Here is a 24,610-nt window from a genome sequence, read left to right as displayed (position 1 = left end):
AACCTTTTGCGAACTATAACGAAAACGTTTTGTGTTTGCTGGGAAGGCACGACTGATCTAGATTCGATTTTGGATTATTTGTTATTAAATTTGCTCAGCATCATCCCCATATCCCCCTTACCTATATAGCTCTATAATTATGTTATGATAATTATTTAAATTGCAACGAGGTTTTTAGTTGTTGCGTTTTTCATGCATTATTAATTAGGGCCTATGCATATTAGTTTGTATAGTCTGCCTTTCCTGACCGGTCTGTAAGTTCTAAGTATTCACGTTTGAACAAAATAGAATCAAATAATTCAACACTACTTCGTGAAATTTAATCAACTCTTGATGCTAAGAAAGTTTGTCGAGGTTGAGCCGGCACCTGATTTAATTAGAGACGCTGGTTGGACGTTAAAATGCAACGAGACGGATGAATGTACGCATTATTTTCTGATTTGGTTTTTTAAAACATGTAAAGGTAACTATATCCTTTGTGGTCTTCGTTGATTTTCTGAAATTAAATAAACATAGATGATTGTTAGAAGTGTTCAACAACTAAGGTTTATAATTTGTCTTTTTTCCGTATGTTAAATTTAATTTGTCAACCAATATATTCAACTCTTCCCGGAAACTCAAAAGTCAATCAGGCTATTACACGATGTTGTTAAACTGACCTTTTGTTTGACGTCTTTCTTGCAGACTCCGTCGCCAGACCAGTCGAATTGGGGTATACGTCCTTTTTTTACCGACAGAAATATTTTTTCTTCAACTATTTTGTTGAATCATTTTGCTGGATATCGCACTCGCTACAACTGAACTAAAGCCAATGTCTTAACTAGAGCGGTTCTCGGGTTGCGCGGTTTTCGGCATACGCGGTTGGTGTGTAAGGTTGTTGGGTGATGGTATGGTAGTGGTTGTGTTTAGATGTGAGTTTCTTTTCAGAACCCTGTATGGGCGAAGCCTGGATGGTGGATGGGGAGTGTGGGGTGATTAAAGAAGGAAATAATATGGAAATGTAATAGGCCGCACGGCTGTGTAATGTTTATGTTTTACAAGATGCCCAGAGCACGGGTTGGGATATGGGATATCCCTCGTGGTGTCGAGTTCACAACAGGTGTTGGTATTGCTTTACCAAAACAACCCGAGCCGTGTGGTGGAAGTTCAGTTTGTATGTACAGACAGTTTCCTAGCAATATTGACTGTACCCACCAAGTTTCATGCCCATACGACAGATGTTAGTCATTTGACCTCAGATGACCCCTAAGTGACCTTGGATTACCCCCAAAATGACCTTCCAAACATTTGAATCTTAATGTTGACTGTACTCACCAAATTTCATGCTGTTATGTCAGTTTTTAGTAATTTGACATCAGATGACCCCTGGGTGCCCTCGGATGACACCGAAATGACCTTCCAATAATTTGAATCTAAATGTTGACTATACCCACTAAGTTTCGAGCCCATATAACAGTTTTTAGTAATTTGACCTCAAATGCCCCTGGGTGACCTCAGATGACCCCGAAATGACCTTCCAAAAATTTTACTCTAAGTGTTGACTATACCCACCAAGTTTCGTGACGTTATGACAGGTTTTTAGTCATTTGACCTCAGATGAACCCTGGGTGACCTTGGATGACCCCGAAATCTATTCAGCTCTACAAATACAACTGACCAAGTTTAGGCGATACACCATGTTGTTAAAACCCCTGTAGACCCTATAAGGAACAAACCAAAAGATCGAGGACGTCCTATAAACGTAACTAGTTTCATTTCTCAGCCGACCCCCTCCCTCCCTGCCAGAAACGTAATAATGAAATGTTGAAAATTTTGACATAATAATAATAATGACACATTCTTCAGACCGATGGTTTTGTACAAACGTAATCGAGTATTTTTCGCGCCTCACCCCTAAACGAAACTAGTTTCGTTTATAGGACGTCATTGATCTTTTGGTTTGTTCCCTGTAATACTCGGCATCATCGCACATGTTGACTGCCAAACTTCATCACAACATAAACTTCGAAAACGATCCATTCATACTGTCCCATTTATTGATACCTTTTGTTTGTATCAATTGCCAGTGAGCAAAATACGCACTGCTCTGTTCACTGTACACAGCAAGGTATAGGTAGCTATGTGCACGATATTACAACCTCTACCTTGCTGCATTTGATTTGCAGTTCTGACATCTAGCCTGCGCCGGTTTAACAACCAGGTCAGACCTTTGGAGCGGGGCTAGACAGGGATGACAGAATGCTGTGTCGTCATAAATTAAATAAAATTTATTACTTTTGGTAAACAAGGGTTGTCTGAGAAGAAAAATGTGGAAAGGTGAAAAGCAAAATGAAAAAGAAGAAAAGAAAAACAGAAGGGGAAAATGGGGAGAAACGGGAGGGAAATTATGATTTCCTTTCTCCATGCTCAAAATTAAATGTTGAGATTAAAGTTTTCATTTTTCGTTAGAAAGGGTGTGCCTGAGTGATTGCGTATTAAAACAAACGTTAACAAACAAAACAAAATTCCCTGAATTGTTATGCCAAAATAAAAAATTTAATCTTGTAAATGTTTGGCTCTCTGTAAAGCTGGGAAGGATTTCTGTTTCTCAAAAACGAAAAAAAATCTGGGGCCATAATGAGTCAAAAGATGTGTTTTATACAGTAAATGAAGTAAAAATTATGATGCGCAGTGATTATGCCACGTTATTAAATTTCTAATCTTAATATTTCGTCTTTTTGTTTAAAATTCAAAAAGTATTTAGTTTTGTTTAGTTGTGGCGTTAAAATACCCAAACAATTAAGTTTCTGACGAAACAGTTCTTTCAGGGACACCCTGTATATAGCATGTTTGTACTACAGTATCGATTTTATTGAAGGTCACTGGTAAATAAACACTAGATAGTCTGTGCCTCGGGCCAGACTGTATGTGGCTATCACGATGTTTGTTCGGATCGCCGGACACAAATTGGCTGTGTAGGAGACTAGGTCTGTGCAAACAAATTAACGACTTTATAGCGGGCGCGAGTGTTTCCAAAAAGCAACACAAAAAATACACCCATTGCCCGCTATTTACCGTACGAAATGAACGACTCTAATCATGTACCACACGAAATGAACGACTCTAATCAGCTGCGGCAATTCCCCAATGGTGGATAGGCCTATACTATACACGTATTCTTATTCGTGCATTTGACGGACTTGGGTGTTTTTGTTTTTGTTAAATATCTCCTCTCCTGAACACATATTATTATAGAAAATCTATCTACTTCTTCATTCGATTACATACTATATACCCTGCAACTTTCAATCTATACAGTGGCTAGATAAACCCTTAAACGTGCGAACAAATATTGCAAAACAAAATTAAAGTATGGCTCTCCGCCTATGGCTCCGCCCATACAATGTATGGCTCCGCCCATACAATCATTGTCAATAGTTCCGGACTTGGAAAATACACTTATGTTAAGGACAAGCAGTTTACCAGGTTTATTTCTTTTAATCCCAAGGGTAGGAGCGGCCGGCACGGTACGCCACTGTTGGTAACCCATTCTGTGCGTCTCCATTCACCTGTCCTTCCATTAATGCTTTCTTCAGGTTCCAGTGGTGATGCTTTTCTACCTGTCAATCTACTAGCTTCCAGCTAGTACAAATTTCATCAACCTCTATTTGGATCTTCTTCCGTAGTAGTATGCTTTATATGAAACTGATAATATCCGTACACTTAAAAACACTAGCAGGACTGATCGATAGTATTCAAAGAAGAGTTACACGTTTTTTGTGTCAAATAACTACAACTGGAGGGACATCTCATTCTGTGACACACAGAAACTATCACCATGACAAGATGGAATTTTCTGTTTTGTTTTTATTTTATTACTCCAATTTCCAAAACATACACACAAGTGACTCCAATTAAAGAGTAGTGAAAGTGCATAAAATATTGCACATTATATTCTCAAGGCATTTAAGTTCAATAACTTATTTCTTCAAGGCCAGGGATATAGCCAGCTTTCTTGGGGGAGGGAGAGGGGGAAGTGTCCACCACAGAAAATATTCATGGATAAAATTGGGACGGGAAAGAGTAAAGTGTCCTTTAGACGTCTAGAAATGGGACAAAAAATTCATTGACAAATGGGAATAAAAAACACTTAAATCCTGGTTACTGACCACCAGACTTCATCAGGTCCACTGGACTGGTCATAAAAACTTGTTACAAAACACAATAACATAATACATTCTAACACAACATTATTTGAGTGATAACAAATAGTTTGCAATAACATTTTAACAATATTTCTAAAATGCTGTAATAGTGTTCAATTTTTTTTTTAAATATAAAACAATTTATTAAAACGTTTAGACCAAAACACATTTACAACGTTTTAAAGGCATTTTGTTTTGTATTTGCTGGTTAAGTTGTTGGTGTTATTATGTATGTGATTTTTGATGGAAATAAATTGAATATGAAATGAATATGAATATGTATACCACCACCCAGCAAAAAACAAAAAAAAAATGGGTTTTTTTTAAACATTATAAACATGTTATAAAAATGTTTTTGATTTGTTCAAAACGTTTTAATAATATTTGAATGTTGGGTTGTATATAAAGGTCATGAAAAAAACAAAATGTTTTATATCTACTTCATTTTTAAAGTATTTTTTGCCAAGCATTTTTGCAAAATATTTAGTCAACATTTAAATAACATCATATTGAAATATTTTGCATCAAATTTTCAACAACAAAAATTAAGGGCTGGGGTATGAGCGTTTGGACAGTATTTATTTTGGGACATTAGAGCACATCAGACATATCGAATTGCATTCTGAATACGAAGAATGTCATTCTGATATCAAATAATTGTGATTTTTTGAAATTAGCAATTTAATACACATTTTATGGCAAATCATTAAAATTGATATTTTTGATATTTAACAGTACTTGAAGTAAACTTTATAAATCTGATGATTTATACTTAAAGTGTATGTAGGTGGGATGAAAAGCCGACGATCAATTGAAAATTTTGACCTTTTCAGTATAGAAGATATGGATTTTTTTTCCCAAAACACCAAAAAAAAATTAGGTCTTTTAGAGAAAAAAATCCATATCTTCAATATGAAAGGTAAAATTTTCAATTGACCGTCGGCTTTTCCTCCCTGCTACATACACTTTAAGAATATATCATTAGATTTATATAATTTACTTCGAGGACTGTTATATATCAAAAATTTTAAAAATTTCAAATTTTTATAATTTGTCATAAAATTTTTATTATATTATGATTTTCAAAAAATGAAAATTATTTGATATCAGAAAGACATGCTTCGTATTCAGAATGCGATTCGATAGGTCTGAGGTGCTCTCATGTCCCACAAAAAATACTGTCGAAAAGCAATAAACGCTCATTTTAGATCCCTTAATGTTATTAAAATGTTTTAACTTTTATACCCTTTTAGGCGATGAAAAAAAGAAACCCTGTTCTACAGGCGGACGGAACTTTCAAGTAGGGTTGGTCGGTCTGCCTTTTTTTTTTTTCTTTTTTTGGAAATGACCCAAAAATCACCAAAATCTGTAAATAATTTGCAATTTGAGAAAATACAAAAAAAATTTTCCCCCAATTTGTTCAAAATCTGGGTCGGTCGGGCCCGTAGAACGTTTTCTTTTTTCGTCGCCTTATATAACATTAATAAACATTTCCTGTAAAAAATTTGTGTTTGGTGGACATGTAAGATGAGGCAACCACTTAATTTTTTTTGTTCCTAACCATCTGAAGGAAACATATCTCAAGCCTAAATACAAACTGGGCTTATGAGGAAAATGGTTTCTTCAGATGTCAAAATCTCAATTTTCATGAGGCAAAAGAGAAGTGATGCCATCAATCAAGTCACCCACCTTTAACCCTAAAACTACGAGGGGGGGGCTGTACCAACCCCCAAGATTTTTACCGTCATAAAAATGCACATGTTTATGCCCAAACGATCTCAGCTAATTGTAAATCCATCCTTGAAATAATTTGCTCCAGCACCCTCCCTGAGGCTATTGTCAATGCTTCTTCCCTCCAGGCCCTCAAATTGGCCATTCAGTCCAACCTCTTCTAACCAGTTCGCCGTAATTTATTTTTTGTTTTATTTTATTCTGTCTTGATCATAATTTTCTAGTAATGTTTTGATTTAATGTAAGGGCAATCCTTCAATTTATTGTGTTTTCAATGTTGGATATGCCTGGCCTGGTGCCAAATGTTCTAAATAAATAAATAAATAAAATAAATTTGTGGACATAACTGATTTGCAATTAATTAACCCACAACAAAAATCATGTCATGCTGATGATTTCAGCAGTTTGTCTTAATTGTAGACGTAGAGGATGTAGTCAATATTAAAAATTTAAGGATTCCCTCATCATGTTCTTGTTGAATACAAAGTATATGCAAATTTCTTTTCATTTTAATAAACAAAATCATATCTATTCTCAATCTGTTGCAAAATATCTTTAAAGATATCTAAGCATTAATCCCTGTTTTGACATGGTCATCATCAATATTGGTAATAATGAAATACAGTTACAAATATTACAATATTATAGTGAATAATGATGAGTCACCTCATCATTAGACAAAATCTGTGTGATGGAAACTAAACATCAACTTATACTCATCAACTAAACATCAACATTATAGCCCTTTAAATAATAACTGGCACCCTTGGAGGGCATGTGCATTGAATACAGTGCATAACACAACATGATTTTCCTTCTTCCTTACTACACTCACATGAAACCTAAAAAACGTGGAGCCACTGATCAGAAGAAACTTCAGACATTCTGGCAATTCTAGGCAGGGCCGGATTTACCATTGGGCCAGATGGGCCCGCGCCCAGGGCGCCCAACATTTGGAGCCCCAAAATTGCCCTGTGCATGTTCCTTTTTAGCCCCAAAACACTATGTTTTGGACCAAAAGATGGTAATATTGCAAAATTTTGCATGCTTTGCGCACACTGGCCCTTTACATAGCAAAATTCACCTTCATTTTGGGCTAAAATAGTCAGAAATTGACATTTTTTCACGCACAAATATCCTAGTAAAGTTGGAACAAAATATGCTCATCATCCTCCAAATTGCAATGCTTCCACCGCCTGTTGTTCTTATAGTAAGCCCCTTATTTGTAAACCAAAACTTAGCCACTGAGTGCACATGCCTTCCTCACGGTTGGCATGGTCCAAGGCCCTGAAGAAGGTAAATCCACCCCTGATTCTAGATATTTTACCATATAATCAAGTTTTGTGTCCAAACACTCCCAAAAATTCTATTTGTATCCAAAAAGAGAGTATTTCCCACAGAGACCTCGGGTCAAACTTAGCAGCCGATCATGCCAAACAATGCAGAAATTATATTTCCCGATCAACTGTCATAACAAATTGATAGCCGGGCATATGCAGTTTAAAGCTAGACAGTCTTGACTTGTGAACTCACTTATGGGAGTATGGCATGAGTGATAAGAGTGATATGAAAACATGGCAAATACAGATTCTTTAAGGGCTTGGTTAGCGACATTTTCTCACATTTTTTTGTGGGACCTGAGAGCACATCAGACATATCGAATTGCATTTTGAATACGAGGAATGTATTTTTTCTCCCCAAAACACCAACAAAATTTTGGTCTTTTTGGGAAAAAATATATATCCTCAATATGAAACGTCAACATTTTCAATTGATGGTCGTTTTTCAACCCAGCTACATACACTTTAAGTACATATCATTAGGTTTACAAAATTTACTTTGAGGACTGTTAAATATCAAAAATGTAAAAAACATCAAATTTTAAATGAAAATTTGCCATAAAGTTATATTACATTTTGTACAGTGTATATCACAAATTTCAAAAATCAAAATTATTTGATATCATCAGGACATTCCTTGCATTCAGAATGCAATTTGATATGTCTGATGTTCTCTCACGTCCCACAAAAAATACTGTGCAAACATTGATATTTGAGTCCTTAAATCTGTAATTATATCTCTTTGATAATTATTTATTAATCTCTGGAAATTCATTTAAAATAAGCCTGGTGTTGAGCAATTCTTATAAGCACTTTGTGGTCCAAGTCCTACTCTGGATTCAAGCTGGGCTCTCCGCACCATTTTGTCAAAAGTCCTGAAAGATGAAAAAAATGTTGCAAAAAAAGAAAAAGTTATATTCAAGAATAGAGCAGAACAATGTCTACCTTTTAAAAGATAATATAATATATGAAGGGCTTCATTATAACTCCGCAGTATTATACTTATGTACTTGTCCAATGTATGTGGTTTACCCACAGAATTTAAAACCAGAGAACCAGGACTCCCTATACGGCCATGTGCAAAAGCATAGTCTTGTAGTTATAGGGTCAAATTAGGGGTATTCGGGTTCTTGCCGATGGTACGCGGAAACAATCAAAAACATTTCTAAAAATAATCACACTTTCATATGCATTGTGTCGCTCCTAGACACAGTCAGTGCATTGCATCATGAAGCGTGTCTAGTATCATGCAAAAGCACCAATTAGTTTTGGGAACATTCAAGCAAAACACGAATACCTCCAATTTTTGCCCCATGCGTGCATCATCAAGATGGTGATTGAGTCCTGGTTCTTTGGTTTTAATTCAGTGAGTTTACCATAGCACATAAATATTTCCATCATGACACAGGATAGCTATAATAATTGTGTTAATTCTGGCCCATATTTTGGCCACAGGTGCCCTCAAATACTTTCCAACATTTCCCAAAACTCTACAATCAACAGATATTTACTTGAATCATCATTAGCATGAAAAGGTTTAATGGTTTCAGTCAAAATGTGCTGAAAGAGCCTTAAGATGATATTGTTTTAAGTATGATATTGTCAATGCGTAATATATTATTCATTAACTTTCTCATTGAAAAGCAATGTGTTCACAAACATACTATTGACTTGTGTATGTTTTTAATTTGATTCAAGTGTTGCTCCTATTTGGTATTTTGAACAAATGCAATTTGTATATTTTAGGTAATGCATTTATATAATTTCATATTCAGCCACATTGGTTCTATTTGAGCAATCACTGCAATATGTCTTGTATTTTTATGTAATCAAATTATGTGTTCTAATCTTTGGCTTGTGGCCATCTGGGTTCCATGGAAGATAAGTGCTGTGCATTGAGAGCAATATGCATCTCAAATTTTTATTATGTAATCTAATTGTACGTTCTAATCTTTGGCCCATGGCCATCTGGGTTCCATGCAGGATTAGTGCTGTGCATTGAGTACATTTCATCTTGTATTTTTAAATAATCAATTTATATTCAGAGAACGTCATTCAGTGAACGGCTCTTTTCAGAACATTTTCAGTGAACAGCTCTTTTCAGAGCCACCAAAAACATTTACATTAGCAGATAGGCGAGGTCTGCTTGTTCACTGTTCACAAGGGCGCTTCTTCAGTGAATGGCTTTTTTCATAGCCAGCGTGCAGTATGCACGGGCTGCCTACATGTTTCATGCTTTCATACTTTGTCCTGAAGATGTCAGAGCTACTCCTGACAAAAGCTTGACAGCTCTAAACTTGTCCGACAGCAAACTCACTAAAAACTTACTAATTATAATCAATTTATATGTTATACTGTTTGGCCATCTGTGTTCCATTGTGATCAATGCTAGACACTGAGTGCAGTACATCTACTGTCTGTTCAATTAGCTTAGATTCTTGAATTTTTAAGATATTTGAAAAAATAACAAATTGTGGCCATATAGTCATCAAAGAAAAGTGTTAGCACAGCCTTAGACCTAACGTGATTTATACTTTTCAAATTACAAAGTTCAATTTAAAACCCCATTTCTTTTGAATTTTGCTTCATTTTAGGCAGTTACTTGGGTCCACCGAAAGGGTTCGCGACCTGGTTACAAATCGAGTGGGACGGTCCATTCTCAACTTAGGGGATAGACCCTATCCAATTTAGCAAAACAATCTGTCCACCAATCTGTCCTGTCATTTCAATTGTTATACCGTTCCGGTTATTGGATAGGTTCTATAAGTGATGATGGTCCACCGGTTTTTGTTACACGGAATTATATGGCGCGATTACGTTTTATGCATAACATTATTCTGAGCATTATTTTTTTCCTAAACAATGACATTAAAATTATGGATTTCGTTTTTATTTTAACTGGTTTACAATGTAAATTGAGTTTTGTTTCATACCACCATTCCTTCCCAAGAATATCAGCATTCGCTTGACATTTTTAGATACAGTGACTTTACAAGAATTGTTTTCTGTAACCTGATTATTTTAAATAATATTTTCTTGTACAAAAGTTCTTTTGTTTCACAGTTTTTTCAGTTTATATTCAACAAACAAAACGAAATAACAAATTGAAAATAAATGTGTAGTTTTATAATAGGCCTGTAAGCTTACACCTTCTCAGACCCATTCTCAGACCCATTCGCACAATAAATAAATAAATAAATAAATAAATAAATATGCAAGGAATGTATTTATATAAGCTGGGCCTATTTTAGAAAACCTTAGTTCATAAATAATAACGTAATGTTTCAACAGGCGGGTTTCAACACAAATTAGGCATACTGGCAAATATTTTGCTGGACAATTACTTCCTGATGCGGATGGTCGAATGGTCGAATAAATACTATCTCTGCGCATTGTGACATTCGTCCCCATTGCTCTAAATGGATTGATTCAAAAATGTTTATGGTACCCGACGTTCTACGGCTTTTTATCAAAATATCGCGGGAAAAGACCAAAATTGAAAAGAAATGGGGTTTTAAATTGAACTTTAGAATTTGAAAAGTATAAATCACGTTAGGTCTAAGGCTGTGCTAACACTTTTCTTTGATGACTTTGACCACAATTGTTTATTTTTTCAAATATCTTAAAAATTCAAGAATCTAAGCTAATTGAACAGACAGTAGTAACTTAAACAAGACCATTTTATCCTGTTGTATGTGCCCCTTTCAATTGAAGTAAAATGCTGGGGATGAATCATTTGTAACATAAACTTATTCTGTCACCAAAAGGTGCCGGATTTAACTAAACATCAAGAATTTTTATCCAACCCATGCCCCCAATGTCAAAAAGCTATCTACGCAACTGAATAAGTCCAATTGAAAGTGGCCCCTCAATAAGACTCATGCAATGCTTCTGCTGTTGTTTAACTCTGTGATGACACATAAATTCAATCACATTTTTGAATTAACTCTCAATAACTAACCTTTTATGTGTTCAAAATGCAAATTGTTGTACATAATAAAATTTACATGGGACCAACAGCTAGCTGTACATCCTCTCCAAGGACAAAGCAATTTCATAATTCATTTACCAAATTCTAAATAAATTGTCTTACCTGCAGTATTTTGTCCCTAGCATTGTAGTACATTCTCTTTTCAAAATTGAATGTGAACTACAATGTGTGTAGGTATTTAGCTATTTCGTTTAAAATCCACAAGATTTTGAAAATATTTTTCACATGGAGCATGAATTTCAAATGGAATGAACACATTAGGCAGCTCCATTTGAATTTCATACACCCTCTGAGAAAGATTCAACCGGAAATTTCCACTGAGGGAAGGTGAATTTCAAATGGAGCACCTAATGTGTTCATTCCATTTGAAATTCATACTCCTGTGGAAGATATTTCCGAAAGTTTTCCACAGGATTAGTGTGTATTTTAAATTGAATAGCCCATTTAGCCGTATGTTAGATAATTAATGTTAGAAAAATAAATAAAATCAAGAACCACAAAAAAAAATGTGTATAGGTATGAATCTCTGTATACAGAAAGGACCAACAGATTAATGTCCCCTCCAAAGGACAGAGCACTTTTATGGTTCATTTAGCAAATTCTAAATGGATTTTCTTACCTTGAGCATTGTATCCTACCCTTCTCTTTTCGAAACTAAATGCAAGCTACAAACTACATGCATAGGTACATGAATCTTTTTACACAGTACCAACTGATTAATGTCCCCTCCCAAGGCCAGAGCACGTCCATGATTCATTTTAGCATAATTTATGCCTAATGCATTTTCTTACCCTGAGTATTGTTTCCTTATGTTGTCTCTGAATTCAGCTGACACTTTGGCTATCTCTCTTGATCTTTGCATAGATCTATTCTTCTCATTGGAATGTACCCTGGTTTTATAATCTTTGTATGCTATCTTCTCTTTGATATATTCTTTCTCTGCTTCTTCATCTTCTTTTACTCTATGTTTGATAAAGAGGAAAATATAGAGCTAGTGATCAAAATGCATGCATGAATTAAGAATTATTTAAAGGGGTATCACCCGATTGACAGCCTAAACCATTATTTTTTTATCCTGGCTAGAATACCGGCACAAAAAAGCTCTAAACACCAGGGAAAAATGATACCGTAACAAAATTAATGCCTAGTTATAATAGCCAAAAGTGCTATAAATTTGGGCCATTTTAGCATTAAATTTGCAATTTTTGTTGCTGGTGATATTGTATGTTGTAGGAATATGATTACTAACATAAATTTATAATTTTCCCTATTCTCCCCCTCCCCCTACTGTTTAGATTCTCAAGTACCCTGGCGAAAAAAATTGGGGTCAACAATTAGAATTTTAATCGGCAAACAATATTTCTAGCCTGTCCACAGGAAGGTTTGGAAATTTTGTCCCCCTCCGGCTTGGTGGTCCCGGTACGCCCTTTTCTGTGTTGAAAATCTTCAATGATTTGGACAATAACAGGGCTGAACTTTGGCCTGAAATCTCAGTCATTTCTTGCTCAGAAATGAGGTGGAAAATTAGAGATGACATTTTCCATAACAAAATGTATATTTCAGATTCTGTTTTAGGTAAATAAAAAAAAATGGTGGCTTATAAAACTGAGTAGTTTCTTTATGTGCTAGATGTACATACCTATCTAGAAGTTCCTTGTGTAGCTTCTCCCTAGATCTTCTTACATCACAAGCTTTCCGTGCTTTATGTAGCGATGTTTGACTAGCTTGTTCTACCGCCCTCTCCTGCGACTTTCGACCTTTGACAATCAGATGACGTTTCCAGTCTGCTAATTAGTTCTCTAATTCCTGCTTGGATTGATGGTTTCTCAGCTGCTTCACTAATGCTCTTTCTCTTGAATGGTAAAATTCAACATAAACTAATATGTGTACATCCATATCAAAACGATGCACTTGTCGGCTACTACATGTGTCTCATTTCACATAATAGCTAGGAATAAATACCACACTCATATCAAGTGTACGTCACTTAAAATCATCTCAAAGTCAAATTGTATAAGGAATATTCTCTGTATTCCTAAACCATGTGACTTAGGTTGATTTCAAGTGACCTCCACTTCGCAGATGAGTCTGGAATTTTTCCTACCTATTTATGTGAAATGAGACACATGTAGCAGCCGACAAGTGCATCGTTTTGATATGGATGTACATATATAAATGTGTGATAAAAATTATATATGTGACCAGATCTGATCCAATCAGGCTAAAGTCAGCAATAATGAAACTGAGATATGGGTAAAAGGGAGGAGAAAAAAACCCAATAAAAACATAAGAAAATGGACATATAACTTTGCAACCAAGTATTCAAAAGGCCTGAGGATTCAACATCAGTAGGTGTAGGTACTGAGCAAGTTAGTAATGGTAGTAACTCAATTTTCTAAATTTCTGACTTTCGCCAGAGTGGATCAGATCAAGTCACATATTGTGTTCAGTTTTTTAGTTTGTAAATTTCCTTACTTGGCTCCGGCGAAAAAGAATTTTAAATCCATGCCCATATAGCTATATCATGTTGTGAAATGCGACGGGGAGAGCGAGTTGGCGCAGCGGTAGTTCCCTTGCCTTGCACCACGGAGGTCCTGGGTTCAAGCCCCGGCCATGCCCAAGGACTGTATGTGCATTTGGTTTATCCCGATTCCATGCTCGCTCTCGCAGGTTGAAATCCCCACACCCCTATGGAAGACATGACCATAATAATGTCCCACACAGGGAGTGTAGATTTCAAATGGAGTCACCATTCAAGGTAACCCCCATGTAATTCACACCCCCTATATGGGAGATTAAGGTCATGTCTTTGAATTTCATAGAAGGGTGTATGAATTCAACAGGAAAAGCCCAATTACTTGCACCATGGAAATAGTAGATGAGAAAGAATCACAATGAAATCAATCGCCTGTGACTAATCCCTTTTATCTATTCTTCATTACAAAGGAAGAGGACTCAACAAATTCCCTTTTGAAGACACTCACATTTCCGCCATCAGCGTGATCTGGTAGCATAACTGGAAATTCATAGCGATAAATCTTTGCGAACAAACAAATTTTGAACAGGTTGTTGTGACCTTAGTTGATAAAGTGCACTTTTAACGTTCATTTAGACTGGATTCTATAAACATTTGCAACAAGTTTCTGCATTTTCAGATACAGAGAAGTCATAACAATACAAATATTGGGAAATTTAATCAAAATACGTTGTATTTTCGACTAAAGGCACTTTTAAAAAAGTTTTACATTTTGTAAGGAAAATCATATTTTCCCTGACCCCAAACTTAATTAAAATGTAAACATATAAAACAAGTTGTTCCGGTTGTTTCCAGAAAATGGGAACAGATTCTATCATAAGACAAACGGAAAATCAATTCTATCAAATTGCCTTCATATGTGCCCCAGACTGCCCCTACAGGTAAATTTGCCCCTAAATGTTTCAAATATATGACTTTCTACTTCCGATTTTGGTAATACATCCTTCCCACAAGGCATTATTTTTGGCTATGTTATCCCATCTGTCCAATTATGCATTCATATTTCCTGCCCTTTCCTGCTCACAAGGCCTCATTTAGTCCATAAGCAATGGTCGCTTGACTGCAGCCTTAGAATTGAAAATGTCATATCATAGAAATGTTATGTCGCCGACGACCATCGTGTTGGGATATAATCCCGAGGATTATGATATAACAATAGCGGTTGAAGTGTATAGAAACGTGAATGTACATGTCGGCAAAGTGTTTGGAACTTTGATAATTGTTGTGATTCATTCTCGTCTAGTATTTCCATGCTTGCACCTTCTATGTTTCACTGAATTGTATTGATTTATAGGCAGTTGGTTCAATGAAATGATGCAAATGGCAGTATTGGGCCATTCCAGTTGAAATCCACACTACCCCTGTGGAAGATTTTGGAAATATGTTCCATAGGGGGAGTATGTTTTTCAATTGTAATTGATCAGGATTAATCATTTTGAAACTCATACTCCCCCTGTGTTATGACTTTACCTATATCTTCCACAACTGGAGTGAGTATTTCAAATGGAAGTTACCCAATTGTCTATTCTATTTGAAACTCATACCCCCTCTGTGGAAGACTTAAGCTAAATCTTCCACAGTGGTAGTGTGGATTTTAAATGGAATGGCCCATTGGTTGTCTATGTTAGTAAAGGAACAAACCAAAAGTTTGATGACATCCTATAAATGAAAGTACTTTTTGAGGCTGATCCCTCCCTGAAACTTGACCCTAAGCTTAATCCTAACCCTATCCCTAACCCTAATTTCGTGTAAAATTACATGTCGAAGGAATAGGCCACTTTTTACACACCTTTGGTATTGCAATTGTTGTTCCTTGTATCTTGTTTGGCTCTGTAAACTTCTCTCTGATCTATCATGCTTCACATGCAGAAAATGTTGCATTTGTTCTGTATATTCCCTGTTCATAAAAAACAACAGCAACATAAATAGTTCAGAATTGATCTCAACTAATGTTTAATCCAGTCAGCACAATAAAATAAGGTGGCAGTTCATGAATCATGACCTGGCAGCCAAAGTGAGGGTTGATTTTGAAAATCAAGGCAACAATAATGACCGCAAGGATCAGCCAATGTTAACCTTAGCAGGCAGCATTAATTTAATAATAACACCAAATCGGTGGCGTTCACCGAGGTGAAAATTTAACTTTTGAATCTGAACGTTTGTTTCATAACTTGGTGATTTCAGCATCATTTGTTGTCAATAATGTCTCAAGATTGAACAAATTCATCAGGATCGGTAGAGTAAACTAGTAAACCAGAGTTCGTAGTATCTGATCCAAGAAAATGCACTAACTGTGTACGTTTCAACAACCACTGTTGTCTTTGTCAACACTTGATGAGTTGGCGGTTGAAGAGTATCCATTCTGGATACTCTGATTGTTAGGAAGGATGACGGTACTGTCAAACTTATGGTCTACCGCAAACCAACGCACACCGACCAATATTTGAATTACCAGTCTCACCACCCTCTGCATCAAAAACTAGGGGTCATACGATCTTTGTACTACAGAAAAGACACCATAGTGACAGAAGAGGCGGATAAAGAGGAAGAAGAAAAGAAAGTCCAGAAAGCCCTCCAAACGTGTGGTTATCCTAATTGGACATTTGAAAAGGTTAAAGATCAAATGCAAAGTGTTAAACCAAAGAAAGTGACAAAAAAGACAGATGAAAACAGCAAGAGCAAAGGTATGGTTGTTCTACCATATGTCAAGGGCGTCACCAAACGTGTCTCCAGAGTAATGAAGAACTACAACATCTCTACAGCCATGAGACCGCACAATACTCTCCGCAAACAACTTGTCCATCCAAAAGATAAGCGCGACTACTTTAACACCACTCAGGCAGTGTACAAAATCCCCTGCATGAACTGTAACTTATCGTACATTGGAGAAACAGGTAGAAAATTCGCACGCGGTTAGAAGAGCACAAAAGTGAAGTGGAAAAAGTCAGCAGCACCGTGGTCACTAGAGCAGGGAGGAAAGAGTCCTTAACTACTACGCACAAGTCGGCCATAACGGACCATGTTGTTGATAAGAACCATGTTATTGGGTGCGGGGAAGCTGAGGTCATTGGCACAGAGCAAGATAGATAAGCGCTGGATCAAAGAAGCTGTGGAAATTAGAAAGAGGGGGCGTACAACTATGAACAGAGACGAGGGGCAGTACCAGCTTACTCACATTTTGATGAGTTCCTGCAACAGGGATCTAAAAAATCCCCAAAGGAAAACCAACTGGCAACCCAAAAATCACGCTGGAAATCCCTCTAGCGTTGGTTGTCAGTAGATTGCAGTCACTCCTCATCAAGTGTTGACAAAGACAACAGTGGTTGTTGAAACGTACACAGTAAGTGCATTTTCTTGGATCAGATACTACGAACTCTGGTTTACTATTAATGTCTCAAATTAAAGAAAACGTCCTTGCGGTCATCATCTCAACCCTCACTTTTGCTGCAATGTCATGATTCATGAACTGCTACCTTATTAATTGTGCTGACTGTATTATAGCATGTGCCACAACCAAAACAATTATATACAGTAAGCCAAAACATTAAGGTACCAGTTATGTTTACCCCCTGTATATCCTAAACAAAGACAGATATGTCATAATTGGAACCAGCAGCCAATAGCTGCATCTTTTAGCTTCAATTTAAGACCTCATTCGTTGAAATCGTTCAAGAAATAAAGACACGACGATCCAAAACCCCAAGGAAGGTGCCAATTTAAAAAGTTGTAGTTTCTTCCATTGCATGCGCTATTGACTTGTACACAAAGCGTTCAGGAACAAGGGAACTAGCGCTGTGCTTCCATTGATTAGCACGTTAAAAATAGCATCAAGCTTTCATTGATTAGAACACAAAAATGCAACTTTTGATTTTGTCTCTTCAGTAGGTTTTAGATCACCGTTTCTTTATCTCAACCAATTTCAACAAATAAGGTCTTGAATCAGAGCTAAATAGTTCAGGTATTAGCTGCTTGTTTTCAATTTTGACATATTTGTCTTTATATAGGATATACAGGGGTGAACACAACTGGTACCTTAATTTTTTGGCTTACTGTATATATCTGTGGACTCTTTATATAGCACTAGGAAGACAAACTCAAAGTAAAATTACAGGAACAGCTGACATGGAAGCCTGATCCCTAGACATGAGCTAACTACACAGCACCATCCCTCCCATAGGCTAAAACCCACCTGATGAATCCCCTTAAAGCACATCCCTCCCCTACTCCCCATTCCAGAAAAATACAGAACTAATTTTTTTGGATTAAACAATTCTTATTCAGTTTTGCCAAATGAAACCTAGCTTAATCCTTTAGGTAGTCCTAACTGGCAATAAAAGTAAAATTTTAATATTTGGTCAATTTTTGGATATAAGGGCCAAGAACATGCATTTTTAGGGTGTTTTTCGACCTTTTTTGTATTCTGTGACAATCAGGTCCAAAGACTTGAACAAAGACTAATTTCAAGTTATGCATTCTAATTTTTGGAAAACACATTTTCCAATCTTTTTCATAACCAATTCATGTAAAATTATGTACTAACTCTTAGCCTATACTCAAGATTTGGAATGCTTAGACTTGTGCCAAGTCTTACAATTTTGTCACTGCAATTGTAAGAAAACATGCAAAATTGCATGTTTTTGGACCATTTTACCTCAAATAGCAAAAATTTTAAATTTGACTTTTATTGCCAGTTTATAGACTAACTACAGGATTAGGATTTAGCTATGTTTCATTTCATTTGGCAAAACAGGATAATATTTTTTTAATTCCATTTTCCGGAATGGGGAGTAGGCTATATCATACCTGCAGCAGTCAAGGTTCCCTTTTTCAGGCTCTGTGACAGTTTCCAAAGACCCACATTTGGGGATCAAGCTCCTGTTCTTTAGCCTCACCTTGAGTTAAACTCAAGTAATTGTATATAGCTCCATCAGCCTATAATTTGTCTCAATTGTAGTCCATTAGTCCCCCAAAAATATGTTGAAATTTCAGTTCAGAAGCCCCTATTTTGCCCAAAAATAAGTTCGCAAGCCCTACCAAAGTTTAAGTTGAGTGCCCCTCCAGGTGTTTGGGTTTAAGTTCCCCAACTTACTCAGATTGTTTGTTGACTGAGTCTCTCAAAGTTTCATGTCTTGCCCTCTCCACTGCATTACGTCTTTGTCTTTCCTAAAAAAAAAACCAAAAAAAAAAAAACAAACATTTATATTATTGCACTAATTGGACAACAACACACTGAATAAGCTTGCATTTAGGAAATTGAAACTACCTGCAACCACAGCCAGTGCTCTATCTGGACAACTTGGCAAAAATGTGACAAGATCAAGTGGAATGAGTCAGATGTCGCTAATATTCTTTTTGAGATATTGGCAAAAACAGTGTTCAAATTCTTTTGTTTCATATTGTTTTCAGGAAATTGATAAAGTGCTTATAACTCGGTAACCAGATGTAACCAGATTTCGATGGGGTTTGCATTAAAATGTAGCATTTGTAAACTGACAGAAAATGATGTAAAAAACTTCTAATTGAAATTTGCGAACATGCGACTCATTCCCCTGGAAGTACTGTGCTCTGTATGACTATGAAAGGTGCAACTATATTGGACACTTTCAATACACTCTGCATATAGTTCTTACATCAGGAGTGTATTAATGCTTGTTAATGCACTCTTAGAACCACAAGGCCAATCAGAAAAACTGTTAGAATATATGCGGAGTGTAAAAATATTGCACTCGTGTTTTGCATACTATGCACTGTGTGTTTGCATAATTGATTCATAGATGCATTGATATTGGTCAAATTTTCTGACATTTTTGTTTGTTATAAAAATAGCAGAAATTGCAGAAATGTGTTGTCATGTATTATTAAATAGGTCAATAAATGCAGATGCCTCCAATGCACTCCACCTGAATGGCCTGTGCATTGGATGTCTCAGCACGCATGCATTTTTGAGTCCAATTTCTCTCTCAACAAGTGATACGCATTTATTAAACGATAAATATGGCTTCTTACCTTCAATTCAAATAGTTCTTTCCTCTGCTTGACATCAGTGGCTCTTTCTATACTCCTTTGCTGATTGGCAACCACAGTCTGCCGGAACTCTTCTTCATCCTTCTCTCTGTCCTCAAGGTGCCTCTCTTGACGTCTTTTCTTCTCAAGTTGCTGCATCTTTCTATGATGAATTTCTAAGGTCTGTTTAATTACGAAAGGGGACAAGAAACTGTGTGAGTATGGCAGGCCGCGACAAATCGCCTGTCCGATAGCCCGGAGCAATTAACTTTTTTGTCAGGCAATTAAAACTAAGCAATTAAGAGCTGTGCCCAATCTGACAAGTCCAAGTAAAACTTACAGAGTACTTATTTCAAACTTGGCATGATCAAAGAAGTAAAAAACAGTGAAAACCAAGTAGAAATCTTCTTAAATTAGTACTCAAATTTTTCGAAGCTACACACTAAAATCCCACACCAGAATGACGTTATGTGACGTATTGGTATTATACACTTCGCAAAAAAGTTTCTTTATGGTAAGGAAATTTACCCACTATCAAAATCTAGCGACTAATTTTGTACATTTGCTAAATAATCGCATGCGGGTGATTGTCCTGCGCATTTTGACACCTCAATCACTACCCTACGACACTCCTGAGAAAAGATATGAATGTTTAAGTAACACGAGCCAAACTTTTCTATTATCCATTGGTTTCTATGGAAGTGTCATAAGTTAGCAGTGAAGATCTTCAAAAGTAGCCCATCACAGGTTTGGTAACCCTGAAACAAAGGTGTGAGTTAGGCAAATGGATAAGATTGAGCAAGGATTTCTTTTAAATTAACAGCAAGCTTATAAATGTGACCCATCACATCAAAACCTACCACTTTGCAGCTGGCTTCATTGGCAGAATGGAAGAAGATGGGAAAATATAAAGAATTCTGAGCTTGTTTTGCCTCAAAAAACATTTTTTACTGTATCTGATTGCAACAAGTATTAGGTGTCATTTTCAAGCTAAAAAACAGCAGTTTATCCTAGTGTTTAAATCTCCATTTTCATTTCTGCCGCGAGGTGGTCTGTTTCGATGTGATGGGTCACAAATAATTCCCTTTCTATTAATGTAGGTATTTAATTAAATTTAAATATTTTGGACTGGCCCTCATGAAATAAGCTACATGACCACAACAAACCATGTTAATAATTCAGAACAGATTGCATTGTGGGAGTAACAACACAATCCATTGAGGGCTGTGTGATGAACTGTGACTCCCTAGGAACTCCTGCACTTTCACTTGCTACTTACATCACTGGCAGTTCTAACCAGACTCACTCTGCTGGTTATATGCAACGTGGCCGATTACCACCATTTATAACATGGTTGATTACGGTAGGCCACTGGTAATAAACTGGTCTGGAAACAATGTCTAGGTTTGGTAGCGATTTATTTCTTCATCTCCATACATAATAAATGATAATACAGAGCAACAAATAATGCGTATGAGAGTTTGAGTCAGTGAGACTGAGAGTGAGAGAAAGATTTCTCCCGCATCTGACTTTTATTGCCGTCTCCCCATTCATAAACAAATCTCTTTTGATAATAAAAATGGATCGGAATGACTTGGCAGTTTATCTGAAATATTACGATGGTGTTCCTATTTCTTATTTCTCAAATAGCAAAAAGCAAACAAGAATATCCTACAAAAAGTATGGATCCCCCATCAACATTCTGCACTGTTACATCCAAGTTATATGAAAACCATGAGACCAAACACTGGATGATCAGGGGAGTTGCCTATCAGGAAAAGACTGCAATAGATGGCAATAATTAAACTTTGATGTCCACTTTTTTCCAAGGGTGGTCATGCATGAAATGAAGCACTCACCTTGAGTTTGTTCTGTGTTTCAAGTAGTCTCTTGTGTTTTTCCTCATCATGTAACAGCTGCTGTTGAGTCAGTTCTAAGCTTGAAGATTCTTCCTCCAACCTCTGTCTTCCCCTTCTCTCCTGAAACATAAATTGATCATACAGAATTTAGCATACCTTGTGGTTATTCATAGGCAGTGTTAGAACAAGCCAATATTTAAAGGGGCATTCTGGTTCCTTAGGTCCCAAAGGCCCAAATTGGAAATTAGTTCATTAATAACAAGCAACGAAGCAGCATCGATGATCGATCCAAAGATCAAACAAATTTGTTTCTTGTGCCTTATATGAGTATGTTTATTTCACCTTGAAGGCATGGATAGTCTTGCAAAATTTCCTCTGGGCCATCCAATATACCATGAACTAGTAGGACTACAACTATTAGTCAGTTTATACTCTCATTTCCACATCTGTTGTTTCATTCTGTGCCTTTAAACTCTACAGGCCCATGTCAATTTTAATGGGCTCTTAATCCGTGGGCTTCCTTTAGTGGTATTGCCTCCAACATTTTTCACAGGAGGCTAAAATTAACAATTATTGGTATCTTAAAATTGTTTTAACAAAGCTGCATATTTATGTTTAATGATGCAAGCTACCCTGATCACCCAATTATAGTCTGTCAACTCATAAGTACAAAGTAAATAGGCCTCAGAAACTGGAGGTATGAGAATAATTATTTCAGTGCATTGCGTGTGTAAATGCTTCTTTGACACGCCAACTGCTGCACGATTTGTACTTGCTGAGCGCACCACGTTCTTTATGCGTCACATTTTTTAACATGCAGTGTGACGCAAAGCATCGACCCCCGATGCCACAGATTTAATTTGTATTTCCGAGTTGACGGCCTAAACATATCTGTACGCACCAAAAATATTAGGCTTTAAATGGTCCATACTCAGGATAGCCCTGTCTGGATAGCCTGAAGTGTAATAATAAGGAAAGTATGCCATTTTGAATAACTGAAAATTGAAAAAACCTGATAAGGTGCAAGGAAGCTAGCATGCCTAGCGCTTGCTCGGAGCACAATCTTTTTAGCAAATGCAAGGGATCAGGGAATATGCCATGGGGTATTAACCCCTACAAAAAAATGATTTTTTTGCTCTTTTTATCAAATCTGGAAAAACCAGAGGAAAAAATCAGAAATGCTGTATAAACCGGAAAACTTGCATGCCTTAACCCGGAAAACTTGCATGCCTCCACAGAGTTATCCTGGTATCAAGACAGAGATAAAACAGCTTACAAAATAAACCTGTATAATCCCTCAATGAAGTCTTGGCAAAATTTGGTGGATGTGACTCATGGGCGCCACACCGATAATTGACATCTTGAAACTTGAATGTTAGAAAAGGTTTATGTATGTAGCACTTATCGTGCATGCACTTTCAATCAAAGTTTGCTGGTTACATGGCAAAATAATCCAGGCCTTGAGTGACATGGATGCATGGAGGAGTCCTGACCTTTTTTGAAGTAGACCTACCTCTTTTCTTTGTCGCCTTGCTGTAGCTTCGATAAGCTTCTGACGTCTTTGTCTTTCAGCTTCTTCTTTATTTGCCTCGTCTATGGCCTTCTCCTCTTCCCAGGCAAGTCTGGATATGTGCTTAACTTGTTCTTCTGCTTGCTTCACTAAATGCTTGGTTTCAAGTAAATCAAGAATTCTCTTGTCCTGCATGTTCAATATAATGATGAAATATGAGAAATGATGCTTGTTTCTTTACCATTTTAAAGACCTGACTTTATTATGTAGTTTACTTAAATATTGAATTGCAGCGTGCTCCCCTGCAACGACTCACTGGGCAAGCCAGCTTGATATACCAGGCATAAATTTGACTAAATTTGCCCTGTACAGCTTCTTTTTGGCCAGTTTAAAAATTAAAATTCACTTTCATCATGAGACAAAATGCAAATTGGAAGTGCGTAAATTGTCCTGTTAAAGTCCTTTTTTAAGTTAAGTGGGAAAACTTTACATTCCTTCTACAAAAAATGTCTGATAAATATATGATACCAGGCCAAAATGATGTACACCAGGAATGATTTTATCTTTGTTTCTTCCCCCACCCCAAAAAAACTACAGAAAGCAGACAATAAATAGTTTAAACTTAATTCTCTTTTATTTCAATTTAATTTTAATCGATAAGTAGTGGGGAGACTAATTAGTGTGAGTATGGTAATGAAAGCTCATGATCATTGTAAACAAAGAAATGAATGTGATCCAGCAAAATGAGTCGGATGTTGCCATGTCAGGAATATTGATTTTGAGATCTAGACAATAAAAGTATTTCCTTTGAATTCATTGTTCTGAGCAACACTAAAATGGTCATATCTCTGGAACTGCATTAGTTTAAGGGGGTACTACACCCCTTGTTAAATTTGTGTCTATTTTTGCATTTTTCTCAAAAACTAATAACACAGAAGAGTTATGTATATGGGCAAGGAATCCAATTACTACACTGGAATTTCAGTGACCCAAGACAAGCAGTTTGTTATTTATGATCAGAAATAAGGTACCGCTAGGATGTACCTCGTTCCTTATCATATATACTGAACAGCTTGTCTTGAGTCACTGAAGTTTTAGTGTAGTAATTGGATTCCTTGCCCCAATAATATACATAACTTTTGTTACCAGTGTGTAATTATTTTTTTAGAAAAAAACAAAAATAGTCACAAATTTACCACATGGGTGTAGTACCCCTTAATTATGATGGGGTAAGCAAAAGCTCTGAAAATGGCTCATGTAAATGAAATTGAAAACTGAAATTTGATTTTGATTGACATCAGATTCATTTAGCTTGATCACATCACAAATATAAAATAATACTATCAATAACGATATCCACTTTAAAAAATAACCCAAGGCAGCAATTAATGGCGCCTGAACTCTTTATTTGTTTTTACCCTGTCAGAAAGCAGATCTACTGATGCCATTCTTGACA

At 36.4% G+C, this 24,610-nt stretch overlaps 1 protein-coding gene across 1 annotated transcript in view; it reads right to left on the bottom strand.

The window, feature by feature from the left end:
* Positions 1–5,274: 5,274 nt before the first annotated feature.
* The window catches only part of LOC140149554 (uncharacterized), a 40,115-nt gene continuing 20,779 nt past the window's right edge, over positions 5,275–24,610 (bottom strand). Inside the window, exons 5-14 of the mRNA XM_072171633.1 lie at positions 24,573–24,610; positions 23,158–23,343; positions 21,645–21,764; positions 19,789–19,968; positions 18,872–18,945; positions 15,572–15,679; positions 13,081–13,098; positions 12,886–13,038; positions 12,038–12,208; positions 5,275–8,130 (exon numbers count right to left, since the gene is read on the bottom strand). The exon at positions 24,573–24,610 is cut by the window's right edge and continues 339 nt beyond it. Coding sequence (XP_072027734.1) covers positions 8,031–8,130; positions 12,038–12,208; positions 12,886–13,038; positions 13,081–13,098; positions 15,572–15,679; positions 18,872–18,945; positions 19,789–19,968; positions 21,645–21,764; positions 23,158–23,343; positions 24,573–24,610 — 1,148 coding nt within the window. The 3' untranslated portion in view covers positions 5,275–8,030. The remainder of the gene's footprint in view (positions 8,131–12,037; positions 12,209–12,885; positions 13,039–13,080; positions 13,099–15,571; positions 15,680–18,871; positions 18,946–19,788; positions 19,969–21,644; positions 21,765–23,157; positions 23,344–24,572) is intronic.

This window comes from Amphiura filiformis, chromosome 4 (assembly GCF_039555335.1).
Source record: "Amphiura filiformis chromosome 4, Afil_fr2py, whole genome shotgun sequence".
Lineage (NCBI taxonomy): Eukaryota > Metazoa > Echinodermata > Ophiuroidea > Amphilepidida > Amphiuridae > Amphiura > Amphiura filiformis.
The sequence above is the reverse complement of the archived record's forward strand: the minus strand, read 5'-3'. Positions and strand labels throughout refer to the sequence as shown.